The sequence below is a fragment of the Chrysemys picta genome, chromosome 10, assembly GCF_011386835.1.
Source record: "Chrysemys picta bellii isolate R12L10 chromosome 10, ASM1138683v2, whole genome shotgun sequence".
Lineage (NCBI taxonomy): Eukaryota > Metazoa > Chordata > Testudines > Emydidae > Chrysemys > Chrysemys picta.
In genome coordinates this window covers 13054006-13073261 of record NC_088800.1, presented here as the reverse complement: position 1 = coordinate 13073261, position 19256 = coordinate 13054006, and the positions used below count along the sequence as shown (strand labels likewise).

Genomic DNA, 19256 nt, shown 5'->3' with positions numbered 1-19256 from the left:
TGGGTTCCTGGACAGCAGCTGCCACTCTCCAGCTGCCCCGCTCTGAAGGCAGCGCCGCCACCAGCAGCAGCGCAAGAGTATGGGCAGCAGTATCGCAACCCCTCTACAATAACTTTGCGATCCTTTCACAACTCCTTTATAGGTCAGGAACCCTACAATTACAACACCATGACATTTCAGATTTAAATAGCTGAAATCATGACATTTACAATTTTTAAATTCCTATGACTGAAATTGACCAAAATGGACCAGGAATTTGGTAGGGCCCTACCACAGTAATTTTAATAGAAGTTGTGAGTGCTCAGGACCTCTCAGGATCAGACCTACTGCAGAAGCAAATGAGAAAGGGTGTAGTTCCTAGATGGACTTGATATGTAGACTATTTAACTACCTCTAAATAGAAGCTCAGTAAGTTCAAGCAGGCTGTGTTTGTCTGTACGTACTGGTACTTTTCTCCCACATAAGACTGAATTAACTTTTTGGCACTGCCAAATTTGGTGTTTAAAACACAGATTCCTCCCTGGGCACAGCAAAAATGCTAAACTGAAGACATAAATCTGGAGCAGCTATAAAAAGAGGACAGTCTACACTTTCTCAAAGTAAAAAGTGAGGACTTTCTTTTTCTAATTTGATTAGGGCTTAGCCCAGCTTTTACAGTGCCCATGTCAGCAGACACAGCATTACACAGAAGCTGTATAATTCTGAGTAGCAGTATTTGTAAGATGGGTGTACTCCCTCCCCCCGCCCCCCGCCTTTTATATTTAACAATCATGGTCTTATAATTTGATTTAAAAAACCACTGTCTAAGCTTTCATCTCTGAAAAATAAACCCTTATTCAAAGAACTGAAGCCCTAGAACCTTGCTCTGAACAGCAACAACCAGAAATGAGCTCCAGATACACTGTGAAATACAGCAGTGTTTCCCAAACTTGGGACGCCGCTTGTTCAGGGAAAGCCCCTGGCGGGCCGGGCCAGTTTGTTTACCTGCCGCATCCGCAGGTCCGGCTGATCACAGCTCCCAGTGGCCGCGGTTCACTGCTCCAGACCAATGGGAGCTGCTGAAAGCGGCGCGGGCCGAGGGACGTACTGGCCGCTGCTTCCAGCAGCTCCCATTAGCCTGGAGCGGTGAACCGCGGCCAGTGGGAGCCACGATAGGCCAGACCTGCGGACGCGGGAGATAAACAAACCAGCCCGGCCCACCAGGGGCTTTCCCTACACAAGTGGCGTCCCAAGTTTGGGAAACACTGAAATACAGTATTTGGAGATCAAAGCATTTGTGATATCTGTACCCAGAACATGGATATTTGGATTTTAAAATCTGCAAGAAGAGGTAAAAAAAAAAAAAAAACCCTAAACATTTGTTCTTGAAAATTAACAAAGGGTTTCAGCATTGACTGGTATAGCTTTAAAAGGCACCCTTTACACTGCAGTAAACCAACTGCATGAATAGATTCAGCGAAACACCCTGAATATTGTAGTAAAAATTTATACACTTATTATTTGGTCGACAACCAAACCAACAGATCAGGTTATAACGTGAGTGCATAATGCTTCTAAGATTTAATCAGGTCATTTCTCTCAAGCACATTTTTGAAGGATGCCACAGTACAAACTGCTAATTCCTTTGTTCAGCTGGGTTTTAAGGGACATCATTAAGGCATTTAGTCAAAAAACAAAACAGCGATTTCTCTGCTTTTTGCCATGTAGCTTTTGCTGAGTTTCTTGGCTGGCTCAGCTCCTGCAGAGCCTAATCTGTATTCAAGTACCAAAAGCTTCCTGGCACAGTCTACCATACAACTCCGAATTAGGGCTTTGCCAACCTGCTTTCTCCCTCCTCCCCTTCCCCCCACACCCACTACACACTACCCCAATCCCAGCCTCTTCCTGATTAGAGTAAAGGAAAATCATGTCTGAATGGTGGTTCCAGCTGATTACAGGAAGGACATAACCGAGCTTGCTTAGACAAAATATTTGTAGCCTGTGAAAGAGCGAAGAGAGGGACATTAGTAGAACATGCTACAGCATGGCACTTTATAGATGAATGAGAAGACAAGGTATCTTAAGTCAGGAAAAAAAATGGCCGACTGTCTGGGAAGGGAAACGGGGCCTGAGAGGAGACAATAGAAAAGTTGCTGTAGGAGGAACTTTTCCAGAGAGGAGAACAGTAGATTCAAAAATGATCTTCCTAGGGGCTTGTCTACACATAAATATTGTACCACTTTAACTGCACTAGTATAATAAAGCAAAACAATCCTCCTACCGTGGATGCAGTTACAGTGGTATAAAATCATATGAGTATAGCTTATTCCTGTACCGAATTGGGGCATCTATGCTACTTCTCTGAAGACAGTTTTTATCTGTTTTTTTTTAAGAGTACAATTTTCAAAAACACCTAAGTGATTTAGGAGTCCAAGTCCCATTTTTAAAAATGACACTCTTCTTCCATACTTAAGTCTTTTTTGAAAATTGTACCCAACTTATTACAATACAAACCGTCTTCCAAGCAGCAAGTCACATAGAAGATCTTGGATTTGTGTGTTTCCTGTGTTTGGATACTACCCTTACACGCAAGGATCCATATACTGTATACTACACTAATGCTTCTGAGTACCAACATGAGGGAGTGCAGTCTTTTACCAGAAGAGATGGCACTTGCCGTGTCGAGCACATTAAACAAAAAAACTCACCATCCAGCCTCAGGGCCAGAGGATCTGACTACTGTGTGAACTGGCATCAAGCCATCCTAAGAGAGACAAGTATGAATGATGGCAGCCAAGAGACAAAGTACTGTACACGCAACAACTGTGAGTGCTCAGGGCAGGAGTCTGAGCGGAACACATTTTCAGCGACAGACGATACAGAACTTACATGACTTGTGTTAAAAGGGATGTGCCATCTGTGAACTGGATTAACTTCCCAAAATAAAAACGCATCTGTCACTGTGACGGCTGCTCAAAGCAAGTTTATAGCCTGTTTGCATCAGACCTTGGGAGGAATGGGGAAAAAGGGGAAAGGCAAAAAAAATGAAGCTATTTCTAAGTTTTTTTTTTTTTTTTTTTTGCCCACCAACAAGGGAATCTTAGGGCACTGGACTTTAGAAATTCAGGCAGAGGTTTGTTTGAACAGGTTGGCATGGTGCAGAATGACCATCCCAAGCATGGAAGAGTTACACAACCTTTAGCATGGATTAGCTGTAGCTGTTTTCCATCATAAATGGCTGAAAGCAGAAATTTAGCAGGGGTCTGCAGAATCACCAAGCAGCCCATAAAGTGGTAACACAAAGCCCTTTGCAATTAGAGAATTACAGAAATAAAGTACATGCAATACTGGGAGGTCAAGGCTATTTTGTTCCTTCTATGTTTCCTAGTAATAGGCAAGGTTCAAAACATATGATTAGTGCCCCATAATGAAAGAGCACTTTAATCCAGCTGGCAAGGAATGCAAGATTTTAGAGTGCTGGGGTTTTTTGTTTTTTGTTTTTGGCAGTTGTGGCAGATAAATAAGCAGGCAGTTAAGCTGGGTAACTAAGGATCAACTTTCCACGGAAAACTGTCAAACTCACTTTGCTAACTGACAGGATTAAGGTTTAAGGTACTTTTAACCAGTAACAAATACCCACTGAGGAAGAAAACGCTTGAATATGACAGATCTGAGAACATACACGGTGTTCCCTGAGCCAGGAGCTTCATTTTTAATTAACTTGATTGAAAGAAGGGGGAAAAAAACCACCCACGCTTCCCATGAAGAGGTACAGAGTGAGTGATTGTGGAACTCCCCATCAAATCTGGCTTCCACCCCTGCACCCCTCCCTCTGTGGGAAGCTGCCCTCTCACCCAGCTCAAACCTCACATGTCAGTGGGACAGGGAAATGGAAACATGTTATCATCACAGATCAGTAAGTCCCAGATGACCACCTGAACCGGCAACGTTAGAAGAGGAGGGTCAAGACAGAGGGACGTTGTGCCTTAAAGTGTTGAGAGATGAAACACCAACTCAGCTGAAAATAATTGATTTGTGGGTAATTTTTTTAATCTTATAAACTGTGATTTTCAAAGCAGCGTAGGGGACTGAAATGCCTCAATTCCTACTTATTTTAAAGGGAATTAGGAGTGGCTTTGATATCTCAGTCACAGAATCTTTTATTGAGCAGTAGATTTTGGATGGATGGACTAGGGGGCAGAGACCACTTGTACAAAAAAGAATTTTATTTTGCTTGCAACTTTCTAGTTCCCCGCTTTCTCCTCCCATTGCTGAAGATATCTTGCATTTTGTTCTGAGAAAGGTTTTCCTTCACTGTCCAGGTTCTCACTGGTTTGAACTGATAAGACCATGTGCACAATGCTATGCTGTTGATACAGGAAAGATGATGTATTCCACACAGTTATTTTACTGCAACATACAACAAAAGGTGAATGTGAGGGAGTGGACTGCAAATTAATATGAAAGTCTGAAGTTAAAGCTCAAGCATTACTGGTAGCTACTCCAAAGAAAGGGGTCAAGGGAAACTATCAAAACATGTGGAAGATGGATAGATTTAAGCCTCTGAACCTGAAAGAACCCAATTACAATATGAACAACAACCACTGATCCAGAAAGCCCACCGTCCCTTTCAACCACTACCCACGTCTGTTTTACGGCTGCCACAATATTCTGTCTTCTGTAGCGTAGTGGTATCACCAGAGAGACTTCTCTTGCCTCAGCTTGAGAAAGGATTGTACAGGCACAATCAAGACAAGCATCTCAGTAAGACCCCTTCCTTTTTTGTGGGAATAAGGTTAGGATGATTTCAACCCATCAATTCCCATCCCAATTTCTACCCCTAATCCACGATTACTTCTTGCTTCGAATCAGGCAATGCCACCAGCACATACTTTGCTAATGCAAATGTAACAGTAGAGAGGTACCCTGTGTTTGCATATTATCTCCTTTTAATTTTTACTGATGGCTGAATTTATTCTTATCAAGACAATGCCATTCATACAGCAATAGGTATAATCTATTCTGGAAATAGCTATATTCAAAACGTTTGCTTTTGCATAATCTAACAAAGGACATTCAAATCTGGTAACCTTTTATTAGAGCTTTACTTTAAGTACATTCACACAGATGATTGACTCAACAAGTCCCATAAAATTTATCTTGCTGGTCATATTAACCACACCTCTTTTATGCACTTGGACAAGGGTCAGTTGCTTCTAAATGATTCTCATTATTCTAGCCTTGTAACATTCCCCTCTCTCTTTTCCCCATATCCTCTTCATACTCGTCTCTTCTGATTTTTCTTTCCCTCTAGTATTTAAAAACAAAAGCTTTTAAAGGGGGTATCTCCTTGCCATTCTGACACTAATGTTGCATTATGCGCTTACGTGATTTAGGACAGTCATATACTGGTGAATTTGTATGCTTGGTTATCAAAAGCTTAATGCAATTCTAGTCAAACACGTTATTTAGATAATTTCAGATGACGCACAGAATGAATAAAAGTTAAAGTATCTTGTTCTAGACTTTCCCCTCCTTCTGGTTATCTCACAGCATCAGTCTGTGCATTTTTCTTAAGAAAATATTGCAAATGAACGTTTATCATGCAGAGTTCCTGGAAAGTGATACAAATTCTTGAAGTCAATGGGACTTAAGCACGTGCCTAAAGTTAAAACATGTTCAAGTGTTTTGTCAAATAAGTACAGGCTTTGAGTCAGCAGTCCACAACCAGGGTCCAGTGTTCTGTAGTTTATAAAGAGGAACGTTGTCTGGCTCTCAGAATGGTTTTCCCTTATCCTCTCAGTGAGGAGTTACCTTGTTCAGTAACCACAAGGAATCTCCAGAAGTATTACGAATCTATTGAAGGTACTACTGAAGGTACTACCTTGAAAGAAGTCAATATGCAAAATATCCCTATTTCTCAGATTTTACCTATAGGGTTGGATCTTTGTCATTAGTTTACTACCCATCAGAAAGGAAAGAAAACCTTTAATATTGTGAAAAATCTTTGCACATATAGCTTACAAGAAATGTATTTGATAGAAACAAGAATCAAACATACAAGGCTGCACCTAAATTGCTTGTAAACCTCCCGAATCAAGCCGAGTGCAGGAAGAAGGGGAGGGAATCAATTCATTTATTGATCTACTCAATGTCAGAAGGTCTGGTTGTGAGTCTGTTTCTTTGCACTTCCTTCACTACCAGAAAGCAGGCTGTCTAGTGCTTACACAACTCTTACCAATTAGCAGCTGGCAAGGCTGATGTCAGGAGAATAGTTTGCATTCTGAGATGGAAGCCTATTTTGGGGGGGGGGGGGGGGGGGGAGAAGAAGTAGAATTGTGATTGCAAAAATAAACCATTTTGCAAGAACATGACCAAGTCATGCACAAAACTTACACAGGACTGTGCATTAACAGCCCCTCTCCTACTTTCTAATCGGTTCTGCAGGCTGTAGCTTAGTGGCAAGTCATTGTGCCACCTTTTCTCAAGAATATAGTACTGACTTGAAGAGCATGAAACATGATTACACCTTTTAAGAGCATTTGTCATGAGGAAAGGCGAAAGAGATTGAGTTTTTATAAATGCTAGAGAGAAAAATATTTTCAGGTGATCAAACCGTAGCATTCAAAATTACTGAAAGGATTATTGCTAAATATCTCGTCCTGGTGAAGCAGGATCAGAAATAAGAGGAGAAAATTAGGAACAAATCAGAAATTTGGACAAGAACACTGCCTTAAATGAGAGTGGACATTAGGAATAGGTTACAAGATAAGGCCATTGATAAACAATTTAGAGTTGCACTGAAAACCTGTGAAATTAGGAAGACTTCAGAGCTGGGTTCCCCTGTTTCTCCTACAACTGCTATTGATATAATTAACGATACTTAGTTATACTGCAGTATCTACAGTTCCCAATCAGGTTCCATGGTCCATTGTGCGAGGTGCTGAACAAAACATATGAAGACATAATCCCTGCCCCCCCCAAAGGTTTTACAATCACAGGCCTTAATCCTGCAAAGACTTGACTCCCCCTCCCCCTGGAGCAGCTTTATGCACTGTGAATAGTGCCCCACTGAAGCAATGAGACTACTCATGGTGCATAAAGCTAAACGTGTGCAGGATCAGGGGCTAAGGGGCTGATCCATAGCCTACTGAAGTCAAAGCCAGTCTTTTCGTTCACTTCAATGGGCATTGGATCAGGGCCTAAGGGAGCCAATAACTGCGGGCTGGGTTTTGGGGATTTCGTATTAGTGATGTGATAGATCAGGGATCAGCAACCTTTGGCACGCAGCCCGTCAGGAAAAGCTCCTGGCAGGCTGGGACAGTTTGTTTACCTGCTGCGTCTGCAGGTTCAGCCGATCACAGCTCCCACTGGCCGCACTTCGCCGTCCCAGGCCAATGGGGGCTGCGGGAAGCAGTGCGGGCCGAGGGATGTGCTGGCCGCCGCTTCTCACAGCCCCCATTGGCCTGGGACAGCGAACCACGGCCAGCGGGAGCTGCGATCGGCTGAACCTATGGACGCTGCAGGTAAACAAACCGGCCCAGCCCACCAACGGATTTCCCTAGCAGGCTGCGTGCCAAAGGTTGCCGATCCCTGTGCTAGATGTACATAACATTCTAAAAAACTCAATTAATTAAAAAAACCCGACATTTTATTTAAGTTTTTCTTTAACCTAATGTGTGGAATACTGATTGACATATTAAATTAAATTGTGTTGCTCAATATATTTTGTTTTGGGGCTGTACTTTTTTTAATTTTATCATATAGTTTGGGGGGGGGTTGTATTTTAAAAAACTAATACAGCATTTTTTAAAAAATAAGAATGGGTTAATTTGCAATATTTTCAGATGACATGCATAATTTACGTATAATTAATGTGTAATATTTTAAGTTAATTAAGTAACATAATTAATGTGTAAACTTTTAAGTTAACCTATGGTGGAGAAAGATCAAAGTGATCAAAAGAAAGGTGAGTGAGGGATAAAAGAGAGGAGAGGAGAGAGGCCAGGTTGAAATTAATTAAAATTACTTTCTTTTTTGGGCCAATATCCAAATTCTGCCTCTATAGAAATGCTGAGTTACTGCATCACTTCCTTAATTGCTCTTAGTAGGAAGTATGAGTCATTTCATTCTCTTGTCTATCTTTAGACACAATCAGGAAGGGTCAGATTATAGAATCATCTCTGAATTAGAGACATGTCCTCTTAAACGGCTACAGTTAAGAGCTGGTTGATGCTTTTATCAGTCCTGCTTTTCAGGAGCTTAAGCAAACAAACGAAAACCAACAACACTGGTAGCATCCAACAACCACTAGTCCAAATTCACATTAAAAAATCCTTTTTCTTTTGTACTGCATCTATGTTAAAGGCACAGCTTCTTAGACGAAAGGCTAGTTACGGAAGGATCAAAGACAGGAAAGCAAGCAATAAACTGCCTTTAAACAGTTAAGTGCAGGAGGACTCATCACAAGGGAATGCTTGTGTGGCTGCTAAACACATTTAATCCCATTACATAAAACTCATTTATTCATCTATACTATCTCAGGTTAACAAACATCATTCCCACCCACTTCCCAGCAGACACCTCTCAGAAAGGTCCCATTACACTGATGGCCACCAGGAGCTCCTCTCTGTTTACTGGAGGTTGTAACAGGCACTCCACAGGTGCCATTCAGCCCTGAATGTTCATGGCTTTCTGACACAATCGTTTTTCTTAAGCAGAACAATTTAAATGTTATGGGCCTGATTTTCACAAGTGCTGAACTCTCACGAATGCAACTGAAGTCGAAGAGAGAGACTGGTTGCCAGTATGTCTGAAAATTAGGCCCTACGTCACCAATGATTCAAACATGATTTTCGACTGTCTGGCTAAGACCACTGTTAGTCTGTTAAATGTACTTCGTTATTTACACAGGAGCATGTAAATGCATGTGTTAGCATTATCTTTAAACTGAGAGGGGGATTAAAAAAAATCTCACAAAACCACAATAAGAATGTAGGAGCCATGCAAGTAGAGGAAAGAAATGGCAGCATTGCTTGTTTAGCTACCTGTAAGCGAATGACTCTATGGTTGAATTTTAATGCGGAAACCACCAAATATGTACAAAACTGTGAACATTTACTAACCTTGGTTCAATTGCCTGCCCAGGCATACATGTTTATAATAAAACCAAACAGTGGTCAGCTATTCACTGAAAGACACGAGAGCAGCAACCGCAAAACACTACAGAAAACCATGCTGTATGAGAACAAAGTTGCCATGCTAGTCTGCACAGAACAATTCATGTTCCACCACACGTAAAGGGTTCATTGCCTCCCCCAAGTCCCCCTCCCCTTTTTTTTTAAATAAAGAGAAGGGAATTCATGTAGTAATATAGTACAGATCTCACAATCACATTTTCTGTGGGCAGCCATACGCCATAAATCACTACAAAAAATATAATGCACCGTGAATCTGTATGTGTCCTCCCAATTCCCATGTGACACCCAATGAGCACAGGGCTCCAAGCAGGTGTACTTGTCGTAAACAGGTAGGTCTTCGTAGTTCTGTTTCAATATTTGGCAAGGACTCTATAGCTCTGTCTATGCTGCAAGCTCTCTGCAGATGAAGGTGTGCAGAAGTGCCTAGACCCTCCATTGTCCACACTCAAAGCCATTAAACCCACACCTAGTAAGCAACTACATTCCGAGCTGGTGAGCTTGTCTAGGTTGTGGATGGATGCGTGGGTTGAGCGATGACCTGCCCACCTACAAGCCTGCTTTGCAGTGTAGAGGTAGCAAAGGTGCGAATACCTGGGCTCAAACCTTACCAGTCCTCTACTGCAGGGGTCGGCAACGTTCGGCACGTGGCTCGGCAGGGTAAGCACCCTGGCGGGCCGGGCCAGTTTTATTTACCTGCTGACGTGGCAGGTTCGGCCGATCGCAGCCCCCACTGGCTGCGGTTCGCCATCCCGGGCCAATGGAGGCGGCGAGAAGCCACGGCCAGCACATCGCTTGCCCGCGCCGTTTCTCGCCGCCCCTATTGGCCCGGGATGGTGAACCGTGGCAAGTGGGGGCCGCGATCGGCCGAACCTGCCGCGTCAGCAGGTAAAATGCCGAACGTTGCCGAACGTTGCCGACCCCTGCTCTACTGTCATTGCCATAATTCCCCATGCCCTTATCTTCTGGGCCTTCTACACTTGCCCTCTATGCACTGGAAGCTGCCGCAGCATTTAACCCTTCATTTCCCACATACCACGCTCCACTTTCTTATTCTCTGAACAGCGGAGCACAGCATGGAATAAGCCTTGCACCTTGCATGCTGCTAGCTAGCCAGAGGATCATACCAGGGTACCAGTTACACTGAGTACTCCCAGGAGTATGTTTTAACAGGACTTTGGACCAGGCTTGATATTTATGTATAAGCCTTCCAGTCATCACTGTAATACTGGTACACACACTCCCCATATAAAAAAAGAACTCTCCGAGCACGATATTAAAACACTGGATCACTGAAGCCAATTTGTGCTCTTTTATTACAAAGGAGGTAGAGAAAAGCACTAGACTGTGTGCCAAGAAAAGAAGACACAACCCTGCTCCAAACTCTGTGGATATGCATGGGGTGTTGGGGAAAGTTGCACCAGGGCATCTTCAGCATGGCTAAAGCTCAAAGCACAGGTCCTTGATCTATCTGCTGGAGAATCCCCTCACACATCAGAGGAACTCTCCACAACAGAAACATTGCAACACATGCAGTGATCCTCTCTCTCTCATACATACACACATTACTCAGTTGCGACTAGTTCTCACCATTAAGCGTCTGGTCTGTTCCCAACACATTCCATTCTGCTGGCAGTTTCAGATGCCGAAATGCCAAAACCACTTTCTCATCCAGAAAATCCACATCTCCCGAGGGAGGCCTTGACCGGTCCAGGAATCTTGTGAAGTTCAGTGCTTGCTGGTTTCCAGCGCAGGTTGCTAGGAACTGAGCTGCATCATAGGCCTCATCCTGAATGAACTGAAAACTTTCCTCTGCCACCACTAGAACAGGAAGCCCTTCCTTGGCAGCGCAAAGTGCCACCTTCACTGTCTCACAGCAGTCATGGCCTGTAAAATAAAACCAAGAAAATGAACATAATTGTAATGGAGAAGAGAAATGACTAAGCTAAAGCAACATGGGTCTGGACATTGATCACCCCATTAGTATATACACACCCGCACGTGGTGTCCCTTTACACATTATTTTTTGCGTATAAAGGAAAACACCGTATGGCAAAAAGTTCTCAGTGATGCCTCCTGCATGAGAACCCACTCACTCTCTTATCTAGTGATCACATTACAGCCTTCTTGTTCGTGGGCTAACTTCAGCCACCAAGAGACAAATTCAGGACTGCTAATTGACTCAGGAGAAGGTTTTCAGAATCAAAAAGGGGAGTAAGGCTCTTCACTCGCATTGAAAGTCAAGAGGAGTTTGACACTTAACTCCCATTTGGCCTTTGAAAATCTCCCCCTTAGTTCATAGAACCATATTTTAAAGAATACTGTGAGACCATGGCAGCCCATCAGAAATAAAGCACAGGTGTCAGCATTCGGAGCACCTTGCCAGTGAAGACAATGAACTAATTGCACTTAAGCAACCAAAAAGCAACAATTAATACTGGAACATAACATGCTTTAGACATGTTCTATGTGTGTGGTTACACCTCTTTTGTTCAACACTGCACCTGCCATTTGGATTTGATTTCACATGACAGAACTAAGCTTGCTGCATTCCAGAGAACAGGGAAATTGCTGCTTTTCATATTTTCCAAAAAAGAGTGAGAGAAGATTATTTTCACATCTCTGCTGACTTTTCATTTACTTATTTTAATGAAAGGCCAGTGCAACAGGGCAGCAGTTCCCTAGACCCAGAAAATGCAAGATAAACTCCCCTGCAATTTAAAAGGTGGAAAAAAAAATCTCATCTTTTTAGCATGACCGACACTTAAAATTGTCTGACAAGCCCCTTTAATAATAAGGTTTATGTTTCAAGTTCAATGTTCTCTGCAGTCTCGGTCTCTCGCTCCAATGGTAGACTGACGTCATTGCTGTTTTTGCCAGAACAAGCACAGACCCTTCACTAATTACTGGAAAAGCTGCTCTCTCTACCCATGACCTCAGCATCTTACTACGTTGATCAAACCCTGTTTATTTATTTATTTTATTAAATAAAAGAGATGACGGAATTTTCACAATTGGGCCTGAACATTTCATTTACTCACACACATGGATGATGAGTGGGTAGCCTTCCCTTGTGTTTGGGAGTGGGTCTCAGTAATCACTTTTATTTATAAAGAAAAAAAAGTTTCTAGCCCTTATGGTCAGGAAGAAAACCTTCCAGATATAACCAAATGCAGGTTTGTCTTCCCAGTCTGAAGACAGACTGCTCCAATGCCTCTGCTGTTGCTCCTTGATTTGTCAAGCGTCAGCCAAATAGTCAGTTTCAGTAAAAAGATCAGTTTCATCGCTGCTATTCAGGACTCTGTAGTCAGCAAATTGTCAAGTATCAGGTTAATGTCATGCTGCTTCTGGAGAAAAACATGTGCAACAGGGGCAGGCAACAGCGGCTTCCACAGGAGAGGAGGACACACAAAAACAGAGGCTAGGGGAGAAAGAGTAGCTGAGACCTCTCCTTGCAACCTGGAGGCTCTGGAATTAGCAGATGAGACACAAAACTCCTTCTCCCTTCCAGCAGCTAGAATGGAGTGGAGATTCAAATTTATCCAACACCTACTGATGTGAAAGATGAAGCAGCGGGTGTGGCAGAACCAGTGCTAAAATTGATTAACTGCAAGAGAAGACAAAACCAATTTCAACACCATTTCTGAACCCTGTGGCTGAGCTCTGCTCAGAGCAAGGTCTGGAACATGGTTTCTGAAATGATGCAAATTCTGGATTTGCAGTTTAACCATCCTTGCCACCAGTCTATGACGCCTGCTGTCAGCAATAAGTACATTACTAATATAGACAAGTCTCCCACTCTGCCTTTCATTTATTCCTCGGGCTGCAGGATTAGTCCTCTGGACAGCAGGTGTCTGGTAAACTTTTCAATCCCTATTACACAAAAATATTGATACAATGTACATAATACAGTAATGACATGGCATCAACCCATGGAAACCAGCTCAGGTGCTGCACGCTTTCTGTTTTCACCAACACAGACACTGTTAGCAACCTGCGGTGGCTGTTTACTAGGCTGTACGGTAAAAAGCGTCTCATCTGCAAAATGTGCCTATAATACCCCTGTGATGCTGACAGGCCAGCTCAGGTCAGAGCAATAGGTCAATTCACTTGTGTGAGAATATCAAAGAAATGTTACGTGTACTAATTCACTCACGTTTTAATTTAGTTCAAAGGAAATGTGAATGCTATTGCCTTCACTTATCTATTACTTACTGATTACTATCGCATTACATCATTATGTATACCTTGTAATTGGATAACCTAGACCAAGGTGTGTGTGAGTGCTAAGATGAGATGATGTTTGAGTGTAAACTGCACGAAAACTAATGAAATGTTACTTGTATTGTTTTCATTTATCTATCCCAATTAGAATTGAATTTTGTACATCACTGTAACTAAATTACTTGTGAATACAATAGAAGCAAAATGCTAACTTCAAAGCAAGGGCTGTTGTGTTCAAGAATGGAAATTCACAAACTAAGTTTTACAATTGCTACTCATCAAAACCCAGGTGGGTGAAGACACTGGTCAGATTGTCTTGTGAGAGCTGGATCTATAAATAATTGTCTAAGGGAATGATCCTGCATCTCTGAACTTTTTGGACACTCACAGGAAAGCATTCCAGACACAAGACAGATCCCCCAAGTTACTTTGTGTAACCAAGAGAGACTTATGAAAACTAGCAGATTACTACATCTCTGATATCATTTTGGACATACAAATTTTGACTCACCTGTTAATGTATTTTACCTGATTTAACCTCTCAATAACTCATTTATTTTTCTTACCCAATAAACCTTTAGTTCGTTTACTAGAGAAATCGGCTGCTTGCTTTTGAGATCGAGAGTATCGACTGATGTGGGGTAAGCGACCAACCCTTTGAGATTGGGAGTAACCTGAAGTGGTGTGATTTTTTATTTTAATAACTTTTATCACTAAGTTCAGTTTGTCTGCATGGCAAGACAGGCTGGAGAGTCTAAGGGGACCGTCTGTGACTCCATGTAATACTGTTATAGTAATCCAGGAGTGCATATTTGTTATTGGCTTGGTGAAATCCAATTATAAAATATACCACCAGTTTGGGGTGTCTGTCCTTTTTCTGACCGTCTGATCTGAGATTGGCACTCAGATAGTTGTGAGCCTCTCCAGACAGTGTGACAACCCCTACTCTAAAAACCTGCCGTCACTCAGAATTCAGTCTGAACTCCCCCAAGCAATGCCAAGTAATAGTTAAGGGAGTGAGGTAATGCACGGACAAATAGTTCAGGTCATTCACTTCTTACAATTCCTCTGCCTATCTGACACTAGTACAGGCTTTTCAGTTAGGAGAGTAGCAAGAGAAATCCCAGGTGTGATATTTGGACTCCCGTTGTCAGATAAACTGGCACTGCACTCATGTTCTCATAGCAGACATCCATTAGCCATGCTGAACTGAGTTCCCATGAACAGAGAGAGAGAGAGAGAGAGACAGCCCAAACATCAGAGTTTCTGCACCCAATTTAAAGCAAAACCAGATGGGTGTTCAGTGCAGTGTATTGCAAACACTTTATGCACTGATCTGCAGACAGTAAAGGTCTCTCAGAACTCACACATAAAATAGCCAATACAGCTTTCAGAGAAGCAAGGGAAGTGATAATTCATTTATATCTAATGGGATCAAACATGTGTTCTGCTAACCTAAGGGGCATGTTCTCCTAAAGGGTAACCGTATTCTATCCCCTCAAATGCTCTGATGTTCTCCTTCCCTCCATCTGACAAAACATCAGATTCAGGGGTGAGTGTCTGGGACAGGTTCTGACTTTGGCAATCAGTTCAAAAGAAAGAGGAGCAATTAAGTAACAAGCATGACAAATGCTAAGATTGCTCAAGAGGACCCTGCCCCCTGCTTTGAAATGTCTTCAGGAATGGTGCGTGTGAGTATGCTTCAAAACATGAATGCACACATACAGCCTTCTGAAGGGACCGTCTCCAGTGGGGTAACATTTCTCTCAGCTTCAAAGAGCCCCTTACAATAATATCTGGACTGCAACAACTCCTTCCCCAGAGGATGTCAAATAGCATTAGAAATGTTAGCTGATTTTCCCAACATTTCTATGAAATAAGTGATAGTTAATGCGATTATGCTCATTTTACAGGTTGCAGAGCAAGGTTAAGTGATTTGCCCAAGATCAAACAGTCAGTGACACTGATGGCATACTCAATTACTCCTGGTCACCTGTTCCCTGCTCTAACAACTACGCTGCAGGGATTTCCTTTACGTATGATAAGTATCAACTCATGTACTCTGAAAAACACAAACATGCTTGGTGTATGGAACAGTTCCCCTATGCTTACTACCAGGAATACTTACAACACTGCAGCCAGTCATTTGGTTATCTGAGGCACCCAGGGCCGGCTCCAGGCACCAGCAAAGGAAGCAGGTGCTTGGGGCAGCCAATGGAAAGGGGGGGCACGTCCGGGTCTTCGGCAGCGGGTCCCTCAGTCCCTCTCAGAGCGAAGGACTCGCCGCCAAATTGCTGCCGAAGAATGAAGCGGCGCGGTAGAGCTGCTGCTGAAGTGCCGCCGATTGCGGCTTTTATCTTTTTTTTTTTCCCCCCCCGCTTCGCCACTTGGGGCGGCAAAAAAGCTGGAGCCGGCCCTGGAGGCACCATCTCAAAGCAGTCTCTCTCAATCTTTTCAGGTTCATCATCAACATCCAGCATGCATAGACTACTGAGGACCATTGTGCCAGCCAGAATGACCACAGCTGATGGCATCGCACCAGGCATTGTATACTGAAGTTCCCAAATCTGAGTCAATACTGCAAATCCAAGAATCAATGGGGTAGCCCAGTGAGCAGTGCCAGGTAGGGTCAGGGCATGTACCCCTTTGCTCATCAATGGAGAGTTTGAGAGCACAGTGTGCCGGGGTGTTTTGATCCTGGTGACATGGCCAAAAAGCATGCAATATGGCTTTTGAATATAATGAGCAATTGAAGGAAGGCCAGATCTCTGTGAGATATCAATTTTGCAGAGATATGGCTCTCCTTTCAGGTTGACTGACAACTGTCACAGATCAGGAAAACTGTACCTGTATTCCTCCTCCATGGCCCATCACTGGCACCTACTTTTAGGCCAGCCATTACCTTTCTTGGGCAGAAACCTGTATCTCTCCCCCTCCTGACTGTTGTTTTTCTCAGACTACATTGTGATATTCCCAGCAAACGAGACTTCCTAAACAAGCTAGCATCTGCACTTTGGTTCTCTCTGATGGGTTATGAACAGCATAATTGAAAGCAGTTATAAATTAATGCACAGACCCTTATAAGCAAGCACATTTATTCTTAAGGTGAAAGTAATACAAAGAAAACATATAAAAACAAAAAAAGATCCTACATGCATTCTAGACGTTTACCAGATGTCATCCATCAGTCTTACAGGGCCTCAGTAGGTCAAAGTCCTTCCAACCCTTCCCAGGAAGGATTGAGGTCCCCCTTGGACAAAAGGTTCTGACCATTTGCTGGATGTGAAACGTAGCCCTGCAACAGTTTAAACTAAGACTATTTATCCAGAAGTCCTTTCTTTGTCTGTTGGTCTCTGGAGAATCCAGTTTGAACTACTTTATGCCTCTCTAGATGGTGGAACTTCTCTGGAGGTATCACAACCTGAGTCAATTAACCTAATCTTAGTTCCTGGAAGACCTGTGGTCATCCTTCCCCATGGAATTACATACAATTCCTGACCCCAACGATACATAAACTTAATACTGTAAGATCTCCAGGAAATTGCAATACCAGCCACAGCAACTCCTTATTGGAAATCAAAAAACTTCACGACTCCCATTCACTTTTTACTCTTACTTCTTTATTAAAGTATCAGTAACAACAACAAATACGCCTATATAATTTGAGCGTGTTTCAAGAGGTCAAGAATACTTGTCCTTGAAGGGAAAGGGTGGGCAGGGAGCGGAAGAGAGTGGATTTAATTGTAGTAAAATGTTCAATGTCTTGTGACCCCTAGATTGCCTTTTATGACACCCTGGGGAGTCATGACCTAAGGGTTGAGAAACAACGATCTAAGGCAAACGATAAATCGTTACGCATGACCACTGTATAAAACCAAATAATATTCTAATAGGAATTTTAGCTGCTCTGCCAATGACACCAGACTTCATACCACATTTGCCCACTACTTTCGCAAACGTTTTGGGGCTTTCCTCCCTGCTATTCCTCTGCTTGGAACGCCTTTCCCACTTAGAACCATCAACACACATTTATGACACAATATCCATATGACGTTAGCCAATGAACACACTCCTTAACCCTGTGAAAACTCATATACACCAAGCATTACTCCATCAGACCATCCGATAGCTCTTGCTGAGTTACCGTATTGTCCCTCTCACATTTCTCTCTCCCTGTCTCAATTAGGATTGATTTAGTCTGTGCGCTTCTCAGGGCAGAAAGAAGGTCTGCCTTCTCTTTTGAAGGGTACCAAGCACAACATTGGGCACATTATAAATACATAAACAGATTGAAAAGCAGTTTTATTTATCGGTGCACATGGGGTATGACTGAATTTGAGCTATGGCAAACTTCTACACATTGCCCTCTCTTTGTAAGCAAATTACAAAATCCACAATATTAAGAGCATATAAAGTGAAACAAGAAACGTTTCATCAACTTTACCTATCCACGAACTACCCTAACAACTTGAACTCTGCCCACCCTCAGTTCAGTGTGGATTGGGACATTTCTTCCCAAGAATCCATACCAAAATCTGTGTTAAGAGATGGTCAGCGCTGATAAGAAACCAATGTTTGCCCAGGAGCAGGCAAACGTTAAAAACATTTTTAGAAAGTGAAATGCCATCCATTTTTCAGTCTCATAACTAAATTGGCTTCTCTGATTAACCTCCAGCTTTTTAAAAAAAAACGGCTTCTCTGGGCAGGGACTCAACATGAAAAAATGTATGCAGAAAGCAGGTTTTTTTGTTTAAAACAGAAATTGGAAGTGAAGCCAAAAGTGAGCTTACAATGGAAACGGTCCTACAACGTAAACTATGGAGTCTTTATTGCGACTCCTTTATACAGGTAAATTGTCAGAATGGTAAAACTTTATCCTCCACACTTTAAAAAGACATGTCTGATCTATATAGAATCACAGAAGATTAGGGTTGGAAGAGACCTCAGGAGGTCATCTAGTCCAACCCCCTGCTCAAAGCAGGACCAACCACAACTAAATCATCCCAGCCAGGGCTTTGTCAAGCCGGGCCTTAAAAACCTCTAAGGAAAGAGATTCCACCACCTCCCTAGGTAACCCATTCCATTGCTTCACCACCCTCCTAGAGAAATAGTTTTTCCCAATATCCAACCTAAACCTCCCCCACTGCATCTTGAGACCATTACTCCTTGTTTTATACTAACTGTAGTGCTGCATTACAGTCTCCTAGCTAGAAGCTGAATTTGCTTCAGGCAACAGCACGATATATAAACACAAAAAATTAAAATTAACACAGGCTTCTCGTCCACCTGCACGTATGCACGCAGAACTGAAGAAAACTGACAAAACTGCCTTTTATTTTTTTCTGTGGAGACACCCTGTGAGATAATACACAGAAAAAATATGAAACCTGGAAGTTACAAAGAGTTAACTGCTAATGATTAACTTACAATATACAACCAAGTTGGGTCTAATTTATACCAGTACCATAAATGTGCTTGACTAAAACTGAGGGTGTGTTTTAAAGGGTGGTATCGTTTCCTGCAGGCTCCTTATCATTAAACAAAGCATACATGGAGACAAAACATTGTTGTAGCTACACAAAGCCAATGAATGCCTTAAAACATGACTTCACTTCCTACCCAGCTGAAAGTGGAAATCCTGTCCAAGCCTCCTATTTTGAGGATTCATATTTAATACACCAAACAATAGGTTCTTGGCCTCGGCAGCTATTTAAAGTTACATTGGAAGAGCATGCTAGGTTTGCTTTAGTAGGTGACTCAGGATTCCTGTGCTAATTGTATCCTCTGTCACGGTGACTTGAACTGCAGAGTAGGGGAAGCTGCCACTGCTGCTGCGCAATGTGCTTTTCCTAGCCT

At 42.6% G+C, this 19256-nt stretch overlaps 1 protein-coding gene across 22 annotated transcripts in view; it reads right to left on the bottom strand.

The window, feature by feature from the left end:
* The window catches only part of AKAP13 (A-kinase anchoring protein 13), a 341004-nt gene that overhangs the window by 188616 nt on the left and 133132 nt on the right, over positions 1 to 19256 (bottom strand). For all 22 annotated transcript variants that reach the window (XM_042856648.2, XM_065559282.1, XM_065559288.1 and 19 more), the window contains one exon: positions 10767 to 11063. In XM_042856648.2, coding sequence (XP_042712582.2) covers positions 10767 to 11063 — 297 coding nt within the window. The remainder of the gene's footprint in view (positions 1 to 10766; positions 11064 to 19256) is intronic.